This window comes from Pangasianodon hypophthalmus, chromosome 12, assembly GCF_027358585.1.
Source record: "Pangasianodon hypophthalmus isolate fPanHyp1 chromosome 12, fPanHyp1.pri, whole genome shotgun sequence".
Classification (NCBI taxonomy): Eukaryota; Metazoa; Chordata; class Actinopteri; order Siluriformes; family Pangasiidae; genus Pangasianodon; species Pangasianodon hypophthalmus.
In genome coordinates this window covers 17,278,289-17,300,071 of record NC_069721.1, presented here as the reverse complement: position 1 = coordinate 17,300,071, position 21,783 = coordinate 17,278,289, and the positions used below count along the sequence as shown (strand labels likewise).

General features: G+C 38.5%; 2 protein-coding genes across 2 annotated transcripts; both read left to right on the top strand.

The window, feature by feature from the left end:
• Positions 1-2,158: 2,158 nt before the first annotated feature.
• Positions 2,159-6,177, top strand: LOC113527587 (epithelial cell adhesion molecule). Its single transcript, XM_026915544.3, has 8 exons — positions 2,159-2,367; positions 3,297-3,543; positions 3,628-3,693; positions 3,811-3,880; positions 4,047-4,145; positions 4,232-4,429; positions 5,148-5,192; positions 5,426-6,177. The coding sequence occupies exons 1-8, from the start codon at positions 2,310-2,312 to the stop codon at positions 5,447-5,449; spliced, it is 807 nt and encodes a 268-aa protein (XP_026771345.1). The 5' UTR covers positions 2,159-2,309; the 3' UTR covers positions 5,450-6,177.
• Positions 6,178-7,078: 901 nt separating this feature from the next.
• msh2 (mutS homolog 2 (E. coli)) lies at positions 7,079-21,130 on the top strand. Its single transcript, XM_026915980.3, has 16 exons — positions 7,079-7,351; positions 8,668-8,822; positions 9,686-9,973; positions 10,083-10,229; positions 10,904-11,053; positions 11,942-12,075; positions 13,584-13,783; positions 14,048-14,157; positions 14,256-14,379; positions 15,346-15,496; positions 15,588-15,685; positions 15,773-16,018; positions 18,738-18,942; positions 19,139-19,386; positions 20,358-20,527; positions 20,657-21,130. The coding sequence occupies exons 1-16, from the start codon at positions 7,144-7,146 to the stop codon at positions 20,837-20,839; spliced, it is 2,817 nt and encodes a 938-aa protein (XP_026771781.2). The 5' UTR covers positions 7,079-7,143; the 3' UTR covers positions 20,840-21,130.
• The last annotated feature ends 653 nt before the right edge of the window (positions 21,131-21,783 follow it).

Here is a 21,783-nt window from a genome sequence, read left to right as displayed (position 1 = left end):
AAATAGAGAGAGAACATTGGCAACATGTTTACTTGCATAACCATGAGTAGCTTTCAGCGAGGCTGAGGCTACGGTTGCCAAGCAACGGCATCCGTGCAGCAGCTGCATTGCGCCATGGAGTTGGGAATATTGTGTGTGAAGTTGACCGTTTCCCCTCCCCCATAAACCCTCAGGACATTTCATTAGAAAGGTGTGGCTCTGCTCTCAACACAACAGACATCACATATAACTCATGATTAAAGTTTATTTTTATAATGTGAAATTGCGGCCACTTTTGAAGTAAAGCAAACCTCAAACCTAAACAAACCCTCACACACAGACACCTACACACGTGTACGCACAGTTCCACAGATCCACATATCCAGCAGGCTGTCTAGATACTGATGTGCTGACTCACTCCTTGTTTGGAGAAGCCGAGAGGGGGGCAATGGGGGACAGAGAGTGAGGGGAGGCTGCAAACCTGCAAACTTGCAAACTGTAGATCAAACCGTTTTTTTGGCATTATAAAATCCACAGTAAACAGAAACTGATCTCATATATTTTGTAATTACACAATTTGGCACCAAAGTGCACACAATTTAGCATCAAAGCAAACATGCTGCAGCTCCTCTCTTCTCTACAGCAGTGTCTGCAGTCATACACTCCAGTACTACGATGTTCCACCTGCATCTTATGAGGCAGCACTGACACCAACTGGTCATGAAGACAAACACCAGGTCACAGATACAACGACGCACATCAAGAGAAGCAAGCAAGGGTGTTCAGCTGTTTGACAGGTTAATGCACTGTCCCCCAACTCTAACCTCCGTCCAGACAAATTTGGCTCTGGGTGGTAACCTTAGAACCATTGTCTGTGCTGGACCCTTGGAAATGTCCTCAGAGACACCCCTTGTTTACAGGAATAATAATGAACATGTATAGGGATTGCGCACAGCTGGATATATCTTACATACTGTATACGTCTGCTCAGGCTTAAAACCTGTACAAAATGGAAAAAGTTTAAGGAAAAATAAACTTATTGCACTTGTGCAACTGAGGCTGTTTTGTGCCCAAGTCTATTTGAACCCAGCTGATGGAACAAAATAGACCAGTTAATAGAATGAATAAATAAATAAATAAATAAATAATAAAATATATTAATGTTATGAATATTTAATAATTTCATAGTTCTAGATTCTTCAGTTTCCTCCTGCCTCCCAAAAACATGCTGGTAGATGAATTAATTTGTCCCTAGGTCTGAATGAGTGTATGCCTGGTGTCCTGGGATGAACAGGCATCCCTTCTAGGGTGCATTCCCATTTGAGTATTTCAGAAACTGATAATCTCTTGGGATTTTCCTGCACATCACAGAGTTTGCACAGAAAGCTGTGAGAAACAAAAAAAACATCCAGTGAGTGGCAGTTCTGCGCGTGAAAACACCTTGCTGTTGAGGGAGGTCAGAGATGAATGGCCAAACAGGAAGGCTACGGTAGCTCAGTCAACCACTCCTTACAACCGTGGTGAGCAGAAAAGTATCTCAGAACATGTTGAACCTTGAGGCGGATGGGCTACAAAAGCAGAAGACCACACTGGGTTCCACTCCTGTCAGCCAAGAAGAAGGATTTTAGGCTATAGTGGGCACAGGTTCACGGAAACGGAACAGTTGAAGATCTGAAAGATTGGAGTACATGACTGTGTACAGTGTTTATTCAAGTAAACAGATGGAGGTATAAAATGTGTGCTTGTGCTGTTTAAGGAATTTTTAAGAAACCTTTAGGTCTTTGATGATGATCAGGTCACACTGTGAAAGTAATTCATGCAGAAATCCAAATTTCAGCAGGGTCCACAAACATTTTCTCATCCTTGTATATAACTGATTTCAATGAATACTCATGCTGATTTGAAAATGAAGACACACAATACAAAGCTATAGATTCCTCCACCTTTTTACTTTTTGGAAAACACTGTAAATCCTTCAGACCAAGGATGACTTGTATACTGACTTTCTATTTTTTTTTAAAAAGGGGCCTAAATACTAAGACTGTTCTTACACTACCATTAACATTTTGTGCATGAATAGGTCTGTTGAATAAATTAAAGAGTTTCCTCTCTGTGTAGCCACACTTCTGAAAAGCAATAACCTGAAGGCATACTGTTCCTTGTATATTTTCTCCAGACATGCATTTTAAATCAGACTAGCAGCAGAAGCAGGGTAGAACAGGTCTCTTCAGTTTGTTAGGAACACCTCAGTGTCCAGTAGGTCACAGCAGCAGTTGAATAAAAGTGAGCTTGTTGGTGGAGGAGACCCCACTGTGCTCATCTTTAGTAACATGATTTTTGTGGGCGTCAGGCTTTTTTTGCTCTCCTTTTTGGGATCGTCTTATGCATGTAAGTAGCCTGATCCCTTTTGCTTTCATTTAGTTTTAAAATGGTTCACAAGCATCCTATAGGCTCTATTCTATTGCTAAACCTCGTTGGTTTATGATATATTGTTATTTCATTTTAATGGAAAATATAGAACACCGTCTTTTTGCAGAATAAGATATTATAATATGTTATGACATAATCAGTGCATGAAAAGCCATTAACAGTCTTAAAAATATTTCTTCCTGTTCTTGACTTGACCTCAGTTTATTGTTCGTTCGTGCTGCAGGCTTGTGTGATTCTCTACACTTGGCCACATGTGATTAATCTTTAGGTGAATGTTACATCACTGTTAGTGAAGGGGAAAGACAAATACTTAATTGCACTACATGAAAGTGGCAGTGTTCACTGTATTGCACTATACAGTGCAGTGCAAAGGTTTGTACACCCTTAGGACAAAATGAAGAAGATAAGTTTACTTTATATCAACAAGGTATTTAGGTGGTTATATTTCTGAGATGTTCTTCTAATTCTGTTCTCTAATAACCCGCATGCCCACCCCTTATAACTGCCTCCAACATCTTTCATATCCAATGAACAGCTTTTGTATCCCCACACATTTTTCTTGCTATATGTTTTATCTCTGACAGATTATTCAGATCAGGTCAGCAGTCTGAAATCTGACAAAACATAGACTTGATTTGTGTCGATTTTGCCTTATGTGTTGGATTGCTATCTTAAAGGACACACCCACATTTCTTTTTGAACATTTTTGGAAACATATTTTATGCAGATTATTTGTATAACAGATGTATATTCATCTTTGTTTTCCTTAAAACCATGGGGGATGCAAACCCTTGTACAAATTTAAATACAGCCTACAACAATTACAACAAATTCTAAGAGCTTACAGTCGGGTGGTGACTTGACCTTCAATCTGTCCTCTGTGGTAGTGATTCCAAAATGCTTCCAGATGAAAGAAGAAATCTACCACCTCCAGCATTCGCTGATCTCAGAGAGTAATGTAACAACTCTGGCTGATGGTAATGGGCTTTATGATCCGGAGTGTGACCCCAGTGGACTCTTCAAGGCCAAGCAGTGCAATAACAGTGATGTGTGCTGGTGTGTGGACAGTGCAGGTGTGCGCCAATCTGACAATGGTGACAGAAACCTTCAGTGTGAGGAGCCTGCTGGTCAAAAGTCAGTGTAAATACATTCTGGCAGTCTGAAATATTAGCCTAAAATGATTTACTTTAAAATACTTAGCACTGTCTTCTCCTACAGCTGGGTTCGTATTGAGATGAAGCACAAGGAGACCAGCAACCCCTTGGAGCCTTCCCAGTTGCAGAGGTGATTTGGAGACTCTGTGATGATTTCCCCTGAATTGTGGCTTTTCTGGATATATAGTTAATAATAAACAACTGCATAAAAAATTCTAGTAATTGGAACGTGGTTACTTATTTACAGGGCTATTGCCAGTGCCATTCAGGAACGAGACAATGTAGATCCAAATCTGAATAGCAAAACTGAAGTCAAGGTGAGAATGAATAAGAAAAAAAAAACACAGTAATGTCTTCCTATTTAATCCATCAATTAATGCATCAATGTATATCTACACTATATGGCTAAAAGTTAGTGGGCACAGTGCAGAACTTTTCCACATCAAAAGAATTTATATATCAAAATTTATTTCTCTGGTGCAGTATGATGTTGATGCTCGTCTCATCACCATAGAGGTGAGGAAAAACCCAGATGATCAGACACAGGATCTGTCTCTATTGACCTACTACATGGAGAAAGATGTGAGAACACAATACTTAAGAAGTGTTCATACATGCACTTCAGTTCTGTTGTTATTTACTAAAAATGGTTTATTAATTTCCACAAGGTTGTGGTGCAGTCACTCTTCAATGACCAAATGAAGTTTGAACCAACAGTGGAAGGTGAAAAACTGGAGATTGAGAGCATCATGGTTTACTATGTGGATGAGAAGGAACCCACAAAAAGCAAGCAAACGCTCACTACAGGCTTTCTAACTGCCACTGGTGTGTTCGTCATGGCAACTTGTGTTGGACTCCTCATTCTGGTCGGTCCCCTTACATCGCTAATGTTCTATATTGATAGATGACAGCGAGATATTAATGTCATTTGTGTAAATCAATGTAGAGTGCTTTTCCACATCTTGTAGTGTTATAGCCTAGGACTGAAATGGGCATAATTGAGATTATGCTATATGTCATTATTCTACAGATTTTCTGTTTACCAAATATCAGTCACTGGGTATGGAGGGCATTCATCAAAGAAACAACCATGTGTAACTCTGAAAGAAATGGAGAGATCTACAACTCAGATGGGAGAAGCCTTTCACACAACAATCATAGCCCAGACATTCCATAAAGCACAGCTTTATGGAAAAGTAGTGAGAAGAAAAACATTTCTGAGGGGAAAAAAATAAATACAGTTTAGAGTTTGACAAAAGGCATGTAGAAAAAGGTTATCTGGTCTGAGATCAAGCATGAACCTTTTATCTGTGGTACAACGTGCTACATTTGGTGGAAACCCAACGTTGCCCATTACCCTGAGAACATTATCTCCACAGTGAAACATGATGGTGGTATCATCATGTTGGAACACTACAAAATGTGGAAAAGATTAAGGGAGTTGAATACTTATGTAAGGCTCTGTATGGCCTTGAAGTATTGAAGTATATTTGATTTCTTTTGAAGTGTTTGTGTTAGTATGCAGTTACTGTACTTAATGTTACAGGAATCCAGAGTTTACCGATATCTTTCCTCCTCCTTTAGTTCCTGATCAGAAGACAAAAGAGGAACCAATATGAAAAAGCTCAGGTGAGGTTACCGATGGCTTTATTTATAGACATTCTGTAATCTAATCTGTTAGAATTTACTACACCTCAAAACACTGACTAAATAGGATACCTTTTAATTAATTCAAACTTTCTTAGGAGGTATGTGTTATGTTAAGCATTTGTCATGTGTCCGTTTTGGGATTTTATTCTGATAAACACTTTGTGTTGAGTCCAAGACAAAAGAAAATGTTAAAATGTTGAATTTCTTTGCAGACAAGTGAAATGGAGGAGATTTAAGTACTAAGCTGAACTTCAAGCTGGTGGAAAATGATGACACAACAAAACATCTTATGATTATAAATGCATAAATTGTTTATGATTATATATTTATGTTATTGTCACTTTGCTTCTCTTTTCCTTTTTCTCTACCGTTGAGTAATATATTTTAAATGAATCCTTTCAAATAAGTTCCACATTGTACTGACACTGGATAGACATTGTGTATTTAATATTACTCATCATCATTGTCACTGTCATCATCATCAACAATATTATCCGTGTAAGACTTGCCAAATATCCCATTGAGAATTGCTTAGTTTTAAGAAGAAATGTTTATGTTACAGTCTGAACCAATAGTCAAACTGTATAGCTTTTGTTTCAGTCCTGATCACTGAAAGAAAAACAACGCCGATACTGTAGATTAGTCTGTACTCATCACTAGTTAATCTGTATCATGACTGTAATGTACTGTAATCAGATGCTTATGTATCTGATAGATATAAAGTATAAATCAACTCATATCATTAAATACCATAAAACATAGTCTTATATTTTATATTAAATATTACACTTCCAGAGATTTGAAAATGTATGGTTTATATTATTACAATTTCACATTTTATTTTGTAAAGATTTTTTGTCACATACAAGGAGCTATATACAGTATATTCATTGTGTAAACAGTTACACCAATGTATTGCTGGAATTATTACACTTTTCAATAACAAAACAGTTAAAATTAAATTAATGGTGTTCATAAAAATTGACTTCTTGTACTGTGGATATTTATGGACATTAGTCTGTGCATTTACAATTACGTTGTTGATTGCAGTAGTCTGGAAAACTGAACACTAACAGTAAAAGGCCCTACAATGCTAACATCTACTGGCTTTCCGTGAACTCTGGACATTCATTCATTCATGCATTCATTCAGTCATCTTCGGTAACTGCTTTATCCTGGTCAGTGGAAATCGTGGGACATCAGTCCAGCGCAGGGAACCAGGCATACACATTCACATCTTGAGGCAATTTTAGTGTAGCCATTCCACCTAGTAGCATGTTTTTGGATGGTGGAAAGAAACTGGTGAACCCGGAGGAAACATAGGAGGACATAGGAGAACATACACAGAAAGGCCACATGGACGGTAACTCTGAAGCGGCAATGCAATCCACTGTGAAGCTCTGTGTTGTTATATATATATGGAAGTGAGACAATTTTATTTAATGATGTATGCCTGATGGTCTGTATAAAGATATAGAGGCTGTTTACGTTTCAGCAAATCCACAAGTATCTCAGGTCATTCCTGTGGGAAAAAAATATTATAGGAAGGGGATTTTGGTGGATTTGCTCATGTTCAACAACATTAAAAATGTAAAATCCAAATATACAGTACCAGTTGCTACAGAAACACTCCTAATAATTTATTAATGCTAAATGTTTACATCTTTTCCTTTGAGATATATAAAAAAAAAGTATTGTCTTGTTATTCATGAATAAAGGCACGTATATAATTGGCACTTATGTAACATAGTACATAATTGTGCTAATAATGTAACTGTGACTTCTTTTATTTTATTCAAAGTAATTAAAAACAAATAAAACATGGCTAAGACACAGAGAAACTGTAGTAAGCTTTTAGTTGTTGCGTCACTGCAGGAAGCGTGATGACGTGTTTCCGGCTCTCGTGCTGTCGGTGGCGGGAGATTCCAGCATGGCCGTGCAACCAAAACAGAACTTGTCCATGGACAGTGCGTCCGAAACTGGGTTTCTAAACTTTTATTTTTCCATGCCAGAAAAACCCGACACTACGGTGAGGATATTCGATCGCAGCGACTACTACACCGTGCACGGAAAAGATGCTAGCTTTGCTGCAAAAGAAGTCTTCAAGACGATTGGAGTTATTAAAATGCTCGGTGCAGGTGGGTGTGATTAGCTAGCTAACCATCAAGGCTAAGCTGGGTAGAGAAATGTAGCTCTTATGTTTACCTTACTTAACTAACCTCCTGAAAGTGTTCCTGCAAACCTGTTTACATGATCACATTTTCTCTGAAGCTCATTAGGAATATTTATGTAGGTGATTAGCTCAATTAGCCGGCGACGGCTAGACATTTAGCTCTCATATTAGTAATAGTTAGCAGGATGTACACTATATGGTCAAAAGTATGTGGACACCTGACCATCAAACTTATATGTGGGACTTTCCCCAGACTGTTGCCTCGAAGTTGGAAGCACACAATACACAAAAAAGTAGCATTACAGTTTCCCTGGAACTTATTGGAACTAAGGGGCCCAAATTTGTTCAAGCATGACAATGCGCATGTGCAGAAATCAGCTCCATGAAGACATGGTGTGCCAAGGGCCTGCACAGAGCCCTGATCTCAACCCCTCTGAACACCTTTAGGATGAACTGGAATGCTGACTGCACCCCAGACCTCCTCACATGACCTCACTAATGCTCCTGTGGCTGAATTAGCAACAAATCCCCACAGCCACACTCCGAAATCTAGTGGAAAGCCTTCCCAGAAGAGTGGGGGTTATTATAACAGGAAAGGTGGACTAAATCCGGACTGGGACTTTCAACAAACACATGTGGGAGTGATGATACGCAAACTTTTGGCCTTATAGTTTATTTCCCTTTCTGGATAAAAACAACTCGCCTCTTTTACACTAACAACACAGATTTGTTTTACTTACACCACAAAGTTATTCAGCTTTAAATACAGCTACTGGTGAATGTAGCAGATTTATTTACTGGAGACAAACTTTTTATTCCTGAAATTTTAGCAGCTGTCTTCCATAGAAAAAGCCTGGAAACCCCAGAGATGCCATTCTCAGACCTGAAATCAGTCACTGAAATTCGCGCGCAATTCATATACAATGAAACCAGTGCAGTGTATACCATTAACATGATCTCACCACCACTTTGCCACCCCATGTCTAAAAACCTTTACACTGTTAAAATATAGCTCCACATGTTTGTGCACTTTTTCATTTTATTGGAATTAGTTTAGATCTAAGTTGATATTATTTTTATGCTTTTGCCAAGAACGTCTGCTGGATAGGTTCAGGGTGCTTTTTTTTCCCCTGAAATAGCACTTTATGTGAAGAATTTGATGTAAACTTTTCTAACCTATAATTCAGGTCATCCATATATTTGAATTGTTCTCCCATGTTGTTGGAGATGTTTGCTGTGTTGTGTAGTGTTAATCCTGAACTCTGGTTGTGTGAAACGCAGGCAGCAGGAGGCTGGAGAGTGTGGTGCTTAGTAAGATGAACTTCGAGGCGTTTGTGAGAGACCTGCTGCTGGTCAGGCAGTACCGTGTGGAAGTGTACAGGAATAAGGCAGGAGGCAAGAGCAGCAAAGATCACGACTGGCAAATAGCCTACAAGGTAAAGTTACTCTGAACTTCATCTAGACACTCGGCCAACTTTTATTATCTCCATGACAAGGCTTGAACACCTAACCACCTTCTGTACAGTTTTCTACTGGTATGTGATTCATTTTGCCATGTAACCTTACAATTAGGCTCAGTCAGTATTTTATATATATACTCTGTAGATACAGTATTATTGATAGATATTGATATTTATCAATAATCAGATATTGATTGTCTGATATTGATATTGATAGATCCATTATCAAGTTTATTTCACAGTCAGATCTATAACCTGTGATTGCTGTACAGTTTGTCTGTTTTCACCTCATCGAAGCCCGGCAAGGTAAAATGTACAGTTGTATAGACATTTTGTCTGAAGCCATCAGTTCAAATAGTGATACGATACTCAGAACGAGTGCAAACATTGAGGAAAAAGCAGTGGAAAATAAACAAAGGTACTTTAATTAAAAAAAAGTGGCAGATGATTGATTACCCAGTTAACAAGCTAATCTTTTGTCAAGAATGTCAGTGTAGTGATGATAAAACTTAAGTTTTCTGTTTTAGGAATTTATCACACTTGTGGTTATATTACCTCTGGTTTGGCACAATTAACTATTTCAATCTCTCACACTCACCGTTTTTCTTTGCAGTAATGAATTCTAGTACGTTTGTTCCAATTACACATAATACTTAAATAATTAACAAATGAATAGTTTCATTGTTTTGTACATTTAAAATGTACATAGTTACATTTAGGGTGTTGCTCTATTTATTGGCCACTGTTATGTAAATGTATTGTGGCCTATTTTAGTACCTGTGCTTCTACTTTGTTTTTTGTGACTGTTCCATCTCCATGTATCTGGATGTGTGTTTTAGGCCTCTCCAGGAAACCTGACCCAGTTTGAGGAGGTTCTGTTTGGCAGTGGAGGAGGTTTAGGGGAAGGGGCTGCTGGAGTGGTGGGGATCCGTGTTGGAACAGGGAGTGATGGACAGCGTGTCGTGGGTGTTGGATATGTTGATAGCATACTCCGAAAGCTTGGTGTCTGCGAGTTTCCAGATAACGACCAGTTCTCCAATCTGGAAGCTCTCCTGGTGCAGATCGGCCCCAAAGAGTGTGTGCTTCCTGCCGGAGATACAGCGGGAGATCTGGGTAAACTAAGACAGGTATCTACAGTGGGAATCAGATGTAATGCTTTGATTTTGTGTGTGACATTGACATTGTGTGAGCAGCTCCCACAGCTGATGTGGTGCTTTTTTTTTGTTCATGCTTCAGGTGGTGCAGCGTGGAGGCATTCTGCTCTCAGACAGGAAGAAGGCAGAGTTTACAACCAAAGACATAGTTCAGGATCTGAACCGTTTACTGAAGGCTCGCAAGGGAGAGACGGTGTCTAGTGCTGCACTCCCAGAGATGGAGAAACAGGTTAGTGGTGATGTGTAGACGTTTTAACTTTTGAACAATGAGAGTCTCAGGAATAAGCACTGTTTATACGCCCGATAATGTGGGGTTTTCACTTGCAGTAGTAGAAAAAGACAGAGGCACAGTGGCTTAGTGGTTAGCACTGTTGGACATCACGTGTCTGCCTTGTGTGCGTGGAGTTTGCATGTTCTCCCTGTGCTTAAGGGTTTCCTCCTCAAGTCCAAAGACATGCATTTTAGGCTGATTGGCATTTCCAAATTGTCCATAGTGTGTGAATGGGTGTGTGAATGGGTGTGTAAGCATGTGTGCGATTGTGCCCTGCGATGGGTTGGCACCCTGTCCAGGCTGTCCCCTGCCTTTGCCCCAAATCCCCTGGGATAGTCTCCAGGCTCCCAGCGACCCTGTGTAGGATAAGCGGTACAGAGAATGGATGGATGGATTACAACCAGTAAACATTTCAAGTATGAACTGTAGCTTGTTCCTTCTCAGTAGACAGGTGATTAGTAAAAAAAAATGCAATTAGTAAATAATTCTAAAATGTACAGAGATAGATATTTTTCTATTGGATGCACAAAATGTTTTTTTTTTTTTTTTAAAATACTTCATCAAGGTCCTGAATTGTCAGCACTGCCAAGTCATAGATAAAGTTTACAGTAGTTTATATGTTTTTTCCACAGATTGCTATGTCCTGTTTGGCTGGTGTCATAAAGTATCTGGAGCTTCTTTCTGATGAGGCCAACTTTACTTCCTTCAAAATGACCACATTTGACCTCAGCCAGTACATGCGGCTCGACAACGCTGCTGTGCAGGCGCTTAACCTCTTCCAGGTGAACTTATTAATATATTTACATATAATATCTGAATTGGTGCTTTTTACGCTAATGTATGTTTGCGTGTATAAATAGGGCTAATTGTCTTATTCCATAATATCGTGTCTTATTCATGTTGCCTCTCTGTGCTGTTACATATTTGCTTTTTGCTTATTCTTTACTATTCTTATTTGTAGTACGGTGGTAATTAAATTGACACTGTATGAATATCTAGCCCAAGCGTGCATCCTAGGACTACACCGACAAAGTGCCAGTGAAAAATTGTCTTCCTCTTCTCTTGATGTTTTGCCTCCAAACCACAGTGAAGACAAACAACCTCCACATCCTCAGAGTCTTTATTTAATCTTTATTACTACTAATAATAAATCTAATGTAGATAGCAAGCTAGGCTAGATAGTTAGCTGATACTTGCTGCAACTGATAAGAGTGTTGCTGTGGTTAAATTAGGGGCTTTTTCATATCAGTACAAAAGGAGCTCCAGCTAGTGCTTTTTCTGACCCAACAAAAAAACACCAAGAATGAAAGCACCTTTAGTCTCTAGATGAAAAATGACTCTTAGTCATCCACTTCTCAGTGATTCTCTTAAATATTAAAGCAGCAGTGTTCTACATTTCAGAAACATTTTAGTGAGATCTCCTAGTTTTTATCTTCAGCATTATCATTGTAGGATTCAGTCCATTTACTGTAATTTATTTGTCCTTGAAGGGTTATTTGTCCTTTATTTGTCGTAGCTGTGTTTTGTCCATTTCATAAAGTTTTTGATAGATCCATATGTCCTGACTGACTACTTGTCCTCTTTCCGCCTTGAGTGTGACATCACAAGAAATATGACTAGCATGAGAATATGGTCAAGAACTTTGGCTCATTAAATTTTTTTCTCCATAGGCTTCCTCTGATGATCCAACAGGTACACACTCCGTAGCAGGACTTTTGAACAAGTGTCGAACACCTCAGGGCCAACGACTGGTCAACCAGTGGCTTAAACAGCCTCTGATGGACAAAAACAAGATTGAGGAAAGGTGAGACCATTTTACCATGATCCATCCTTAATTTATGAATAAATAAATGAGGATGAAAATCTATATTTAGATTAGAGAACTGAGTGGAGCATCAGTGGTACTGTATCAGAACTAGGAGTGAGTCTGCCATGGCAAGAGTTTCAGTGCGGACTGTAGTTAAAGCGTAATCAGCTCTTAAGGAAGGAGCAAACATTCTTAATCAGTCATGCTGTTTGGTTATTTCAGCCAATGCCATGCTGGTGAATTACTTCCACCTTGTGTTCATGCATGGTTTTGCAGTCCTGAAACATCAGTCATATTGATTAGGGCTTAAATGATCATGATTTTATGTGTGTCTTTTATTTATATATTTATAAATATACACTGAGCAGTGTCAGTGCTTAGATTCAAAGATCTATCTATCCATATATATATATATATATATATATACATATATGGATAGATAGATCTTTGAATCTAAGCACTGACACTGCTCAGTCTCATTGTGTTTAAAATATAAATTAAATACATGTTAAATATACTATGACAAAATAAGATCTTGAATATTTAAATCATTGTTACCACTTTAGGCAGCTATATAGACAGCTAAAAGATCTTAATAGGATACCTGTGATTAATACCCCAGAGGATTAAATAACAAAATCTAATGTTAGAAAATGTGCATACCCAATTATCAAACCTCACCAGTATAGTTGATTATGTTTAATTGATTAAAAAAGCCCAATATTGTCATCAAAGTTAAATTTTTTTTTTTTTTTTTTTTTTTTAATATATAAACATTTCAGAGGGTCTGAAGACATTCTTTCCTGGACAGATTAAGATTTAAAAAAGAGTTTTATTTCTGCAGTAATGACACAACATTAGGGATTCTGTGAACCTATGTATTCCTACCCTTTGTCCCAGGGGATAGTGAGGGCTAAAATGCCTAGCTTTATCGTAGAACAGCTGAACATGCTTGCAGGAGAACACTAACGACTAAGTTCTGTATACGTGAATGCATTGCACTGTATTAACAAGGAATGAGGACCAAGCCTTGGCTTTATAGTGTTCTTGTGAGTTTTGTGAAACTATTGGGATAAAAACTTTTGTCCCAGATGTGGAAATCATCTCTGATCTTGTATTTTGCCTCCTGTTTGCTAAACGTTCTTTGTCTACTAGAAACAAGCAATATATATTTACATTTACAGTATTTGGCAGATGCCCTTATCCAGAGGGATTAACTGAAGTGCTTTATACATCAAAAACAGATCCTCATGCTAGTACACATAAGTCAGGGTTTAAGAATACTATCAAGGTTAAACCCTCTTAGAGAGACAATAGTACGAGTTCGTATAGCCCAAAAAAAAAAAAAACTGTACAGGTTGATAGTTTAGAATCTTGATGCATGTCTTCCTATACACAATATAATTAATGTACCGTTACTTACACAAAACTAGAATAAGCTATATGTGAACATACACCATACTGTGTGGTTTGGTGTAAATTGCTAAACTCTTTGTCTGCCTCAGGCTTGACCTTGTGGAGAGTTTTGTGGAGGACTCGGAGCTAAGACAGAGCTGCCAGGAGGACCTGCTGCGTCGGTTGCCTGACATGAATCGCCTGGCTAAAAAATTTCAGCGGCAAAACGCCAACCTGCAGGACTGTTATCGTGTGTATCAGGCTGTGGGTCAGCTGCCGGCGCTGGTGCTGGCCCTGGAGAGACATGCTGGTATGACCCCAAGCCTCTTTTATCCAGTGTTATATCCACACAAAGATGACTCAACACGTTACTTTGACAAGATTTTTGTGTAGAGATTTGGAATAATTTGAGTAACCCTCTCCTCAGGTCTTTTTCTTGTGTAAGTAAATGTGACTGGTAGCGTATTTTAACAATTCAGTAATCTTTAACAGTCTGTATTTTAAAGCTTGTATTGGAGGGTTATGCATTAATGCATTTAGAACACAAATCTCCATCCTTTCCTACCACTGACAGGCAAACATCAAGTCCTGCTGAATGCAGCGTTCATTACACCCCTCAATGACCTCATCTCTGACTTCTCCAAGTTTCAGGAGATGATTGAAACTACACTGGACATGAACCAGGTCAGCCACTTTTGTCTGGTTATCTCCGCTGTTCTGTACAAGGTCATTCTTTTTTTCTCATGGTTATTCTGTTAATGCTGTTTGTGGTCCATTTATAGATTGAGCACCATGAATTTCTGGTAAAACCCTCCTTTGACCCCACACTGAGTGAACTGAGGGAGAGCATGGACCAGCTGGAGAAGAGCATGCAGGCAGCTCTAAACAGTGCAGCCCGAGAGCTTAGTAAGAAGGATTCTGGTTAGATTTGTGTGTGCTGCTTTTGGATAAAGATTTTTTTTAATAGTCTTGGGTATGAGTAGGCAATGAATTCAGTTCTCATTATGTAAACATGTAATTTGCAAATTGTCAAGTCCTGTTTGATTGTTGTTTTTTCTTTGATCAGACAGAAAACAACAAGCCTATTACTTATTTCTGTTAAAATAAGAATCTGTGGCATGTTGCTGTCTACAGGCTGTTTATTAAGCATATTATTTTATTATATTATGTTATATAAGCAGTTATAACTAGTTTTGTAGGCTTGCAGTTAAAGCTGAGTGCTACCCAAACAGAGCCCAGTGACGATAAAGAAAAATGAAAAGTTAGAATACAACAAAAATACAACTTCATACTAAAAGATACTATCATTTAACAAGGTGCCAGTATTTAGGTGCCTGCCGAAGAGGCATGTTGTGCCTTAGGTTCTAAATCGTCGTTATGTTATACTCTATGTAGTAAGCACATATAGTTAATGGAAAACCATATGAGATTCAGTCAGTGTTGGAGATGCTTAAATAAAATTTACAATAAGGTGGGGTTAAGCTTGCTGTATTTAAATAAACTTTCATGATAAACAACACAAAAAAATTTTTATTTTGTTTTCCTACATCCAGTTAGCTTTTCTTCGGTTTAAGAGATAAATGTGTAATGTGGCTGTACTGTTGATGCAACAGTTATAAAATTAAAGGCTTATTAGTATTCAAATGCATCTAAATGCCAAATTTATTTAATGCCTATTAATAGCTTTCAGTATTATTCAGCTGTGCAAAATGAGTTCACAAATGTGTGGGTTTTCTTAATGTGCTTACTCGACTGCAAATGATTCACAATGCCCTTCACTATTTTTCACACACTTGTAAAAACACTGCCTTGTTGCTAAATAGTCGCATCTTTTTTTTTTTTTTTGCTTCAATCTGTCTGTTTGTGCTGTAGGTCTGGAGGCAGGCAAGACGATAAAGCTGGAATCCAACGCACAGGTAGGATACTTCTTCCGTGTCACCTGCAAAGAGGAGAAAAGCCTGCGCAACAATAAGAAATTCACGACCTTGGATGTGCAGAAGAACGGAGTGCGCTTCACCAACAGGTGAGAGGTTAATCCAGATAAAGATTAGTGTGATAGCGTGACCTGGGTTTAGTGTGTGATAACAGGAAGGTGATGCTTTACTGCTTTGCAGTAAGCTGAGCTCTTTGAATGAAGAGTACACCAAAAACAGGGAAGAGTATGAGGAGGCTCAGAACGCCATTGTAAAGGAGATCATCAGCATCGGTGCTGGTAAGGAGCATACCTGTCTTAACGGCCTTTCGTTAGTCTGAATTAGCACTGACAGGGTCCTGGACTGATGTTGTATTTGGTCTCTAGGTTATGTAGACCCACTGCAGACATTGAATGACGTGATAGCACAGCTAGATGCAGTGGTGAGCTTTGCGGTCGTATCCCATGCGGCCCCTGTGCCCTATGTGAGGCCTACCATACTGGAGAAGGGTACCGGCAGGTTAGTCCTGAAGGGAGCACGTCATCCTTGTGTGGAAGCCCAGGACGATGTGGCCTTCATCCCCAATGATGTGACCTTCACTAAAGGAAAGGAGATGTTCCACATCATTACAGGTACACTGCTGTCGACTGTTGTCGATTGTTGGAAAATTCAATTTCATGGTTATTTGGAGCTGAAGAGTAGGGTGGAGCAGCAGGCCATTACAGGGGGTGTGATCTATACCAGCTGACATTACATAAATCTTACAAACATATCAGAGGCTTAGAAAGGCTTTATAAGGCAGAAAGCTGTATGGATTAAAGTCACCATAATGGATTTCTGTCATATATTACAGTGCCTTTATTCCAGTGTAACTACAATCTCTATGCATGAATGATTCACTTCACATGAAGTGAACACACGGGATTTAGATGTGTAGTTACAGATGTAACTAAATGTTGTAATAAATATAGGAGGGTTCTTTTGCACATCTTCAGTTAAAGCAGAGGTCAGACCAAACGCAAATAAAATTTGTCAGGCAGAAAAGTCAGGGACGCAGGATGTGAAAGATGCACTTTTACTTCTGGTAGCAGTTACTTTCACCTTTACGCCATCTTTATATAGATGAAGCCTCAGTCTTGTGAGCCAGAAGAAACCAAGAAGGCAGGACTGTGGTCTCTTTGGTTGGTTAAAAAAAGAAAGAAAAAAGAAGGAGCTTGTGATTATTATATAGCCTGGCTTGGTGCAGATCTTGGGGAAAATGTGGCTGTTTGATCTATTGACAAATGCTAGTGTTTTGTTTTGGGTTTTCTATTCTGTTTTTACTATACAGTTCTGTTTTTCTCTTTGCCTGCTAAGATTTTCTTGTGTGCAGTGCTGGTGTCTTTCATGCAGAGGTGTGTAGGGAAAAATGGGGATTTTGGAGGTCACAGCTCAATGCTATCTAAAACAGTATTACAACAGATATATATATATATATATATATATATATATATATATATATATATATATATATATATATATATATATATATATATATTCAGTCAGGTCCATAAATATTGGGACAGTGACACAGTTTTGGTAATTTTGCCTCTGTACACCACCACAGTGGATTTGAAATGAAGCAGTCAAGATGTGACTGAAGCGTAGACTTTCAGCTTTAATTCAAGGGGTTTAACAAAAATATTGCATTAACCGTTTAGGAATTACAGCCATTTTTTACAGAGTTCCTCCATTTTCACAGGCTCAAAAGTAATGGGACGAACTAATATAATCATAAATATTAGGATTATTTTTATTACTTGGAGGTAAATCCTTTGCAGTCAATGACTGCCTGAAGTCTGGACCCCATGGACATCACCAAATGCTGAGTTTCCTCTCTTGAGATGATTTGCCAGGTCTTTACTGCAGCCATCTTCAGTTGCTGCTTGTTTGTGGGTCATTCTGCCTTCAGATTTGTCTTCAGTAAGTGAAAAGCAGCTCAGTTGGGTTGAGGTCAGGTGACTGACTCTGCCATTTAAGAACATTTAATTTCCAAGCTCTTGGGCTGCTTTCACAGTATGTTTTGGGTTGTTATCCATCTGTACTGTGAAGCGCTGTCCTATCAGTTTTGCAGCATTTGACTGAATCTGAGCAGAAAGTATAGCTCTGTACGCTTCAGAATTCATCCTGCTACTTCTATCAACAGTCACATTATCAATAAACCCCAGTGACTCAGTTCCATTGGCAGCCAAACATGCCCATGCCATAACACTGCCTCCACATGTTTGACGGATGATGTGATATGCTTTGGATCATGAGCCCTTCCTTTCCTTCTCCATACTTTTCTCTTCCCATCATTCTGGTACAAGTTAATCTTGCATCAGAACTGGTCAGGCTTTTTTTAGAGGTTTTTTTTTAGCAAAGTCTAATCTGGCCTTTGTGTTCTTGAGTGTTACCAGCGGTTTGCATCTTGAGGTAAACCGTCTGTATTTACATTCATGAAGGTGGCTCTTGATTGTAGACTTTGACAATGATAGGCCTACCTCCTCCAGAGTGTTCCTGACTTGACTTGGTCTCCCAGGCCTTTTGGTGTTGCTGAGCTCGCCAGTGCATTCCTTCTTTTTAAGAATGTACCAAATTGTTGATTTGGTGACTCCTAAAGTTTCTGCTATCTCTCTGATAGGTCTGTTTTGGTTTTTCAGCCTAATGATGGTCTCCTTCACTTGCATCAACACCTCTTTGGACGGCATATTGAGAGTTCCCGTGAACAGCTACCAAATGCATATTCAACACTTGGAATCAGCTCCAGACCTTTTATCTCCTTAATTTATCATGATATAAGGAGGAAACAGGCCACAGCTGGCCATGAAACTGCTTATCAGTCAATTGTCCCATTACTTTCGAGCCTGTGAAAATGGAGGAACTCTGTAAAAAAATGGCTGTAATTCCTAAACGGTTAATGCAATATTTTTGTTAAACCCCTTGAATTAAAGCTGAAAGTCTACGCTTCAGTCACATCTTGACTGCTTCATTTCAAATCCACTGTGGTGGTGTACAGAGGCAAAATTACCATCACTGTCCCAATATTTATGGACCTGACTGTGTATATATATATATATATATATATATATATATATATATATATATATATATATATATATATATATATATATATATATAATATACGTACATCCACACTGTATAATGGGGATCTCCTACACCCATTAAACTTTAATAACAAAAAAAAATCTAAGTCTCAAAAAAAACCTCAAAGTCTCAAAGACGTGTGTATTCCCATTCACAAGTCACATTTTGCGTACCCTGTCTGCGTAACACATTTAACACACTGTGCTTTTCTGCTCTTCCCTGTAGGTCCAAATATGGGTGGCAAATCCACCTACATCCGTCAGGTGGGTGTGATCGTGCTGATGGCGCAGGTTGGCTGCTTTGTGCCATGTGATGAAGCGGAGGTGAGTGTGGTGGACAGTGTGCTGGCCCGTGTTGGTGCAGGGGACAGCCAGATTAAAGGAGTGTCCACATTTATGGCTGAGATGCTCGAGACAGCCGCTATCTTACGGTCAGTACTTATGACCTCTTAGCATTATTATTATTATTAACCACTTACAGCGCAGTGTGTTACATGTATCTCATTAGAACTGTTTCAGAAACCACTTTATAGACAAATAGATGAACATTGAAATTAAGCATTGCTAGGTTCTTGATGGCAAATGTCTCAGCCCTGATCTTCATTTTTTCATTTTTTTAAACATCAGTTCTGCCACTGAGAACTCTCTGATCATCATTGATGAACTGGGAAGAGGGACTTCCACATACGATGGCTTTGGCTTGGCTTGGGCCATCTCTGAGTACATTGCAACACGCCTGAAGTCCTTCTGCCTATTTGCCACTCACTTCCATGAGCTGACCGCTTTAGCACAGCAAGTATCTACCGTGAACAACCTCCATGTCACTGCACTGACCACAGACAACACTCTCACCATGCTCTACAGGGTGAAAACAGGTCAGTCATGTTTGATAGTATAGGGTCAAAGGTGAAGGTGGTTTGCCCTGTCATATTTAATATTAAAATTAAACCTACACTTTACTGATTAAACCCGGCTTTAGACTGTGATTACAGCAGTCTTTTTCAACATAATACTCATCACATTATACAAGATGATCTCAAAAAACTTGAATTCTATAACAGACTTTGCTGTAGTGTGTGTTCACCCTGTCAGATTATAGGATGAAGAGTTTCTAATGATGGCCCATTAGTGTGTTTTGTTTACAGCTTGCCATTGCCACTACCATATTTGTGGCTGTCCTGTGAGTTTCATGTCATCCTATGTCATTCTTCTGTTGATGTTTCTTAGACGGGCGTCGAAGCAGTGCTCACACTCTCAGATTTTAATAAAAAATTTTCAGAAACTGCCAGAACTTTGTTGTCGGCTGCCTTTGGTCACGGTAGCTCTAAATTTGTTCTAAGGCTGCTGATCTCAGCTCATGGCTGAAGAATTCTTTAATAGTGTGTGCTTACTGTCTATGACAGCAAAATCAGGGTAAACATCATACAGATTAAACCAGGCTTTAAAGGTATAAAAAGAACAAAAATTTATAAATGGCAAATGTAAATAGTATTTATAACAGTATTAGTATAAGTATAACAGTATAATTTACTATTAGAATATTTTATAATACAATTTTAAAATAGCATTTTAAAAGGCATGATCTTGAAAAAACGCCTTACAGATTAAATCCAGAACAACTATAACAGCAAAATATAGAGAATTTAGTGTTTTTGTTGCCGTATAATTCTAATTGTGGAGTTTTTGTATGATTTGTATCAAATTTCTTGTATGAAATTACAAATTATACAGTCCTAATGTATACTGTAAAGGCAAGAAATTATTTCACATTACATATTACAAAATCCTTTTTGTCTTTGATCCATGGATCTTGTGTATTTAATATCCGGATGTGCCCTCTGATCAGGTGTGTGTGACCAGAGCTTTGGGATTCACGTGGCTGAGCTGGCTAACTTCCCCAAACATGTCATTGCGTATGCTCGGGAAAAGGCTTTGGAGCTTGAGGAGTTTCAGGATATCTCCACAGTTGACGAGGATGCTGGACCTGAAGCTAAAAAGCGCTGCATGGAGAAAAAGGTGAGGCGATCAGTGTGTGCATGTTTTTTTTTGGGTTTTTTTTTTTTTGTACATGCTCTGTAATTTATTGGATGCTCTGCAAAACCTAAAACATACTTCTATTTTTTCCTCCTGTTGATTCACCCATAGGATGGGGAGAAGATCATTGAGGAGTTCCTGAGAAAGGTGAAGGCTCTGCCTGTCGAGGACATGACTGATGAGGCTATCAAAGCGGAGCTGCGCAAACTGAAGGCTGAGGTGGTCGCCCAAAACAATGCCTTTGTTAATGACATCGTTTCACGTACTGAGAAAGCGAAAACTACATTGGCATAAGGCTTGATGAATTGTGAAATACGGTTCCCCTTCCATGTGTATAATACTCTAAGAATAACCTATAGCATAAATTTGTTTTAGAGTTGCGTCCTTTTGCATTTCATTGTTTTTCCTAGTAAACATGTACTGTATTCTGCCTGTTTCTTTTTATTGCTTTCTACCATAATGTTCTCAAGTATTTTTTTTGTGTGTGAGGAAGCTTTTGGTTGTCTTGGAAGATGGTTTAGTTCATGTTCACTCCAACAGTGCTGCATTGTAGAGAAAAATAAATCAAGGAAATTTTGCCATCTAGTGGGTGAATCATATATCAGAGAATTGGATACAGTGTGACCCTGACCAGGATAAAGCACTTACTGAAGCTGAATGAATGGAAATGCCCTCTTAATTCATTTGTGTCATTTCACAACAGGCACATTTTATCATAAGAAGCAAACTATGGAATATTTGTGCCAGGATTTTGATTTTAGTAAATTTTCATATGTGGGTTTAACATTAATTTGAATTAAAAATTTGTTAAAAAAAAAATCAAACAAGCAAATTTCATCTTTGTGTTTTGACAGGAAAACACACATTCACCATCAGCCACCCAATCGTTAACTGATGATTAGCTGAAATGACTTAATCCTTGCTAGTTTACTTTTCTAAAGTGCTCAGATGTAGCATGTGTAAATATTTTAATCCAAATTGAATGAACTATATTTAGAATGTGTTGTCAACTTAAAAACTTGATTTTCAATTTCAAAATAAACCATAAAGATTTTCATATTTACATAATCCTAGCAATCCAAATCCTATTGACTGAGAATAATATTCCATACCATTTGGAACTTCTTTCACACACACACACACACACACACACACATCTGGGTTTGTGTGTAGATCTGGAAAACCGGAAAAGTAGGATGTTTAAATGCAATCATTTCTAATCCAGGAGAAATATGGAA

Excerpts from the sequence above, each read along its gene's own strand:
- LOC113527587 (XM_026915544.3), top strand. The coding sequence starts at position 2,310 with ATGATTTTTGTGGGCGTCAGGCTTTTTTTGCTCTCCTTTTTGGGATCG. Across the intron at positions 2,368-3,296 it reads TTTGGGATCGTCTTATGCAT|TGATTCCAAAATGCTTCCAG; the intron begins GTAAGTAGCCTG and ends CCTCTGTGGTAG. Across the intron at positions 4,146-4,231 it reads CCTACTACATGGAGAAAGAT|GTTGTGGTGCAGTCACTCTT; the intron begins GTGAGAACACAA and ends AATTTCCACAAG.
- msh2 (XM_026915980.3), top strand. The coding sequence starts at position 7,144 with ATGGCCGTGCAACCAAAACAGAACTTGTCCATGGACAGTGCGTCCGAA. Across the intron at positions 14,158-14,255 it reads CTACACTGGACATGAACCAG|ATTGAGCACCATGAATTTCT; the intron begins GTCAGCCACTTT and ends GTCCATTTATAG. Across the intron at positions 14,380-15,345 it reads CAGTGCAGCCCGAGAGCTTA|GTCTGGAGGCAGGCAAGACG; the intron begins GTAAGAAGGATT and ends TTTGTGCTGTAG.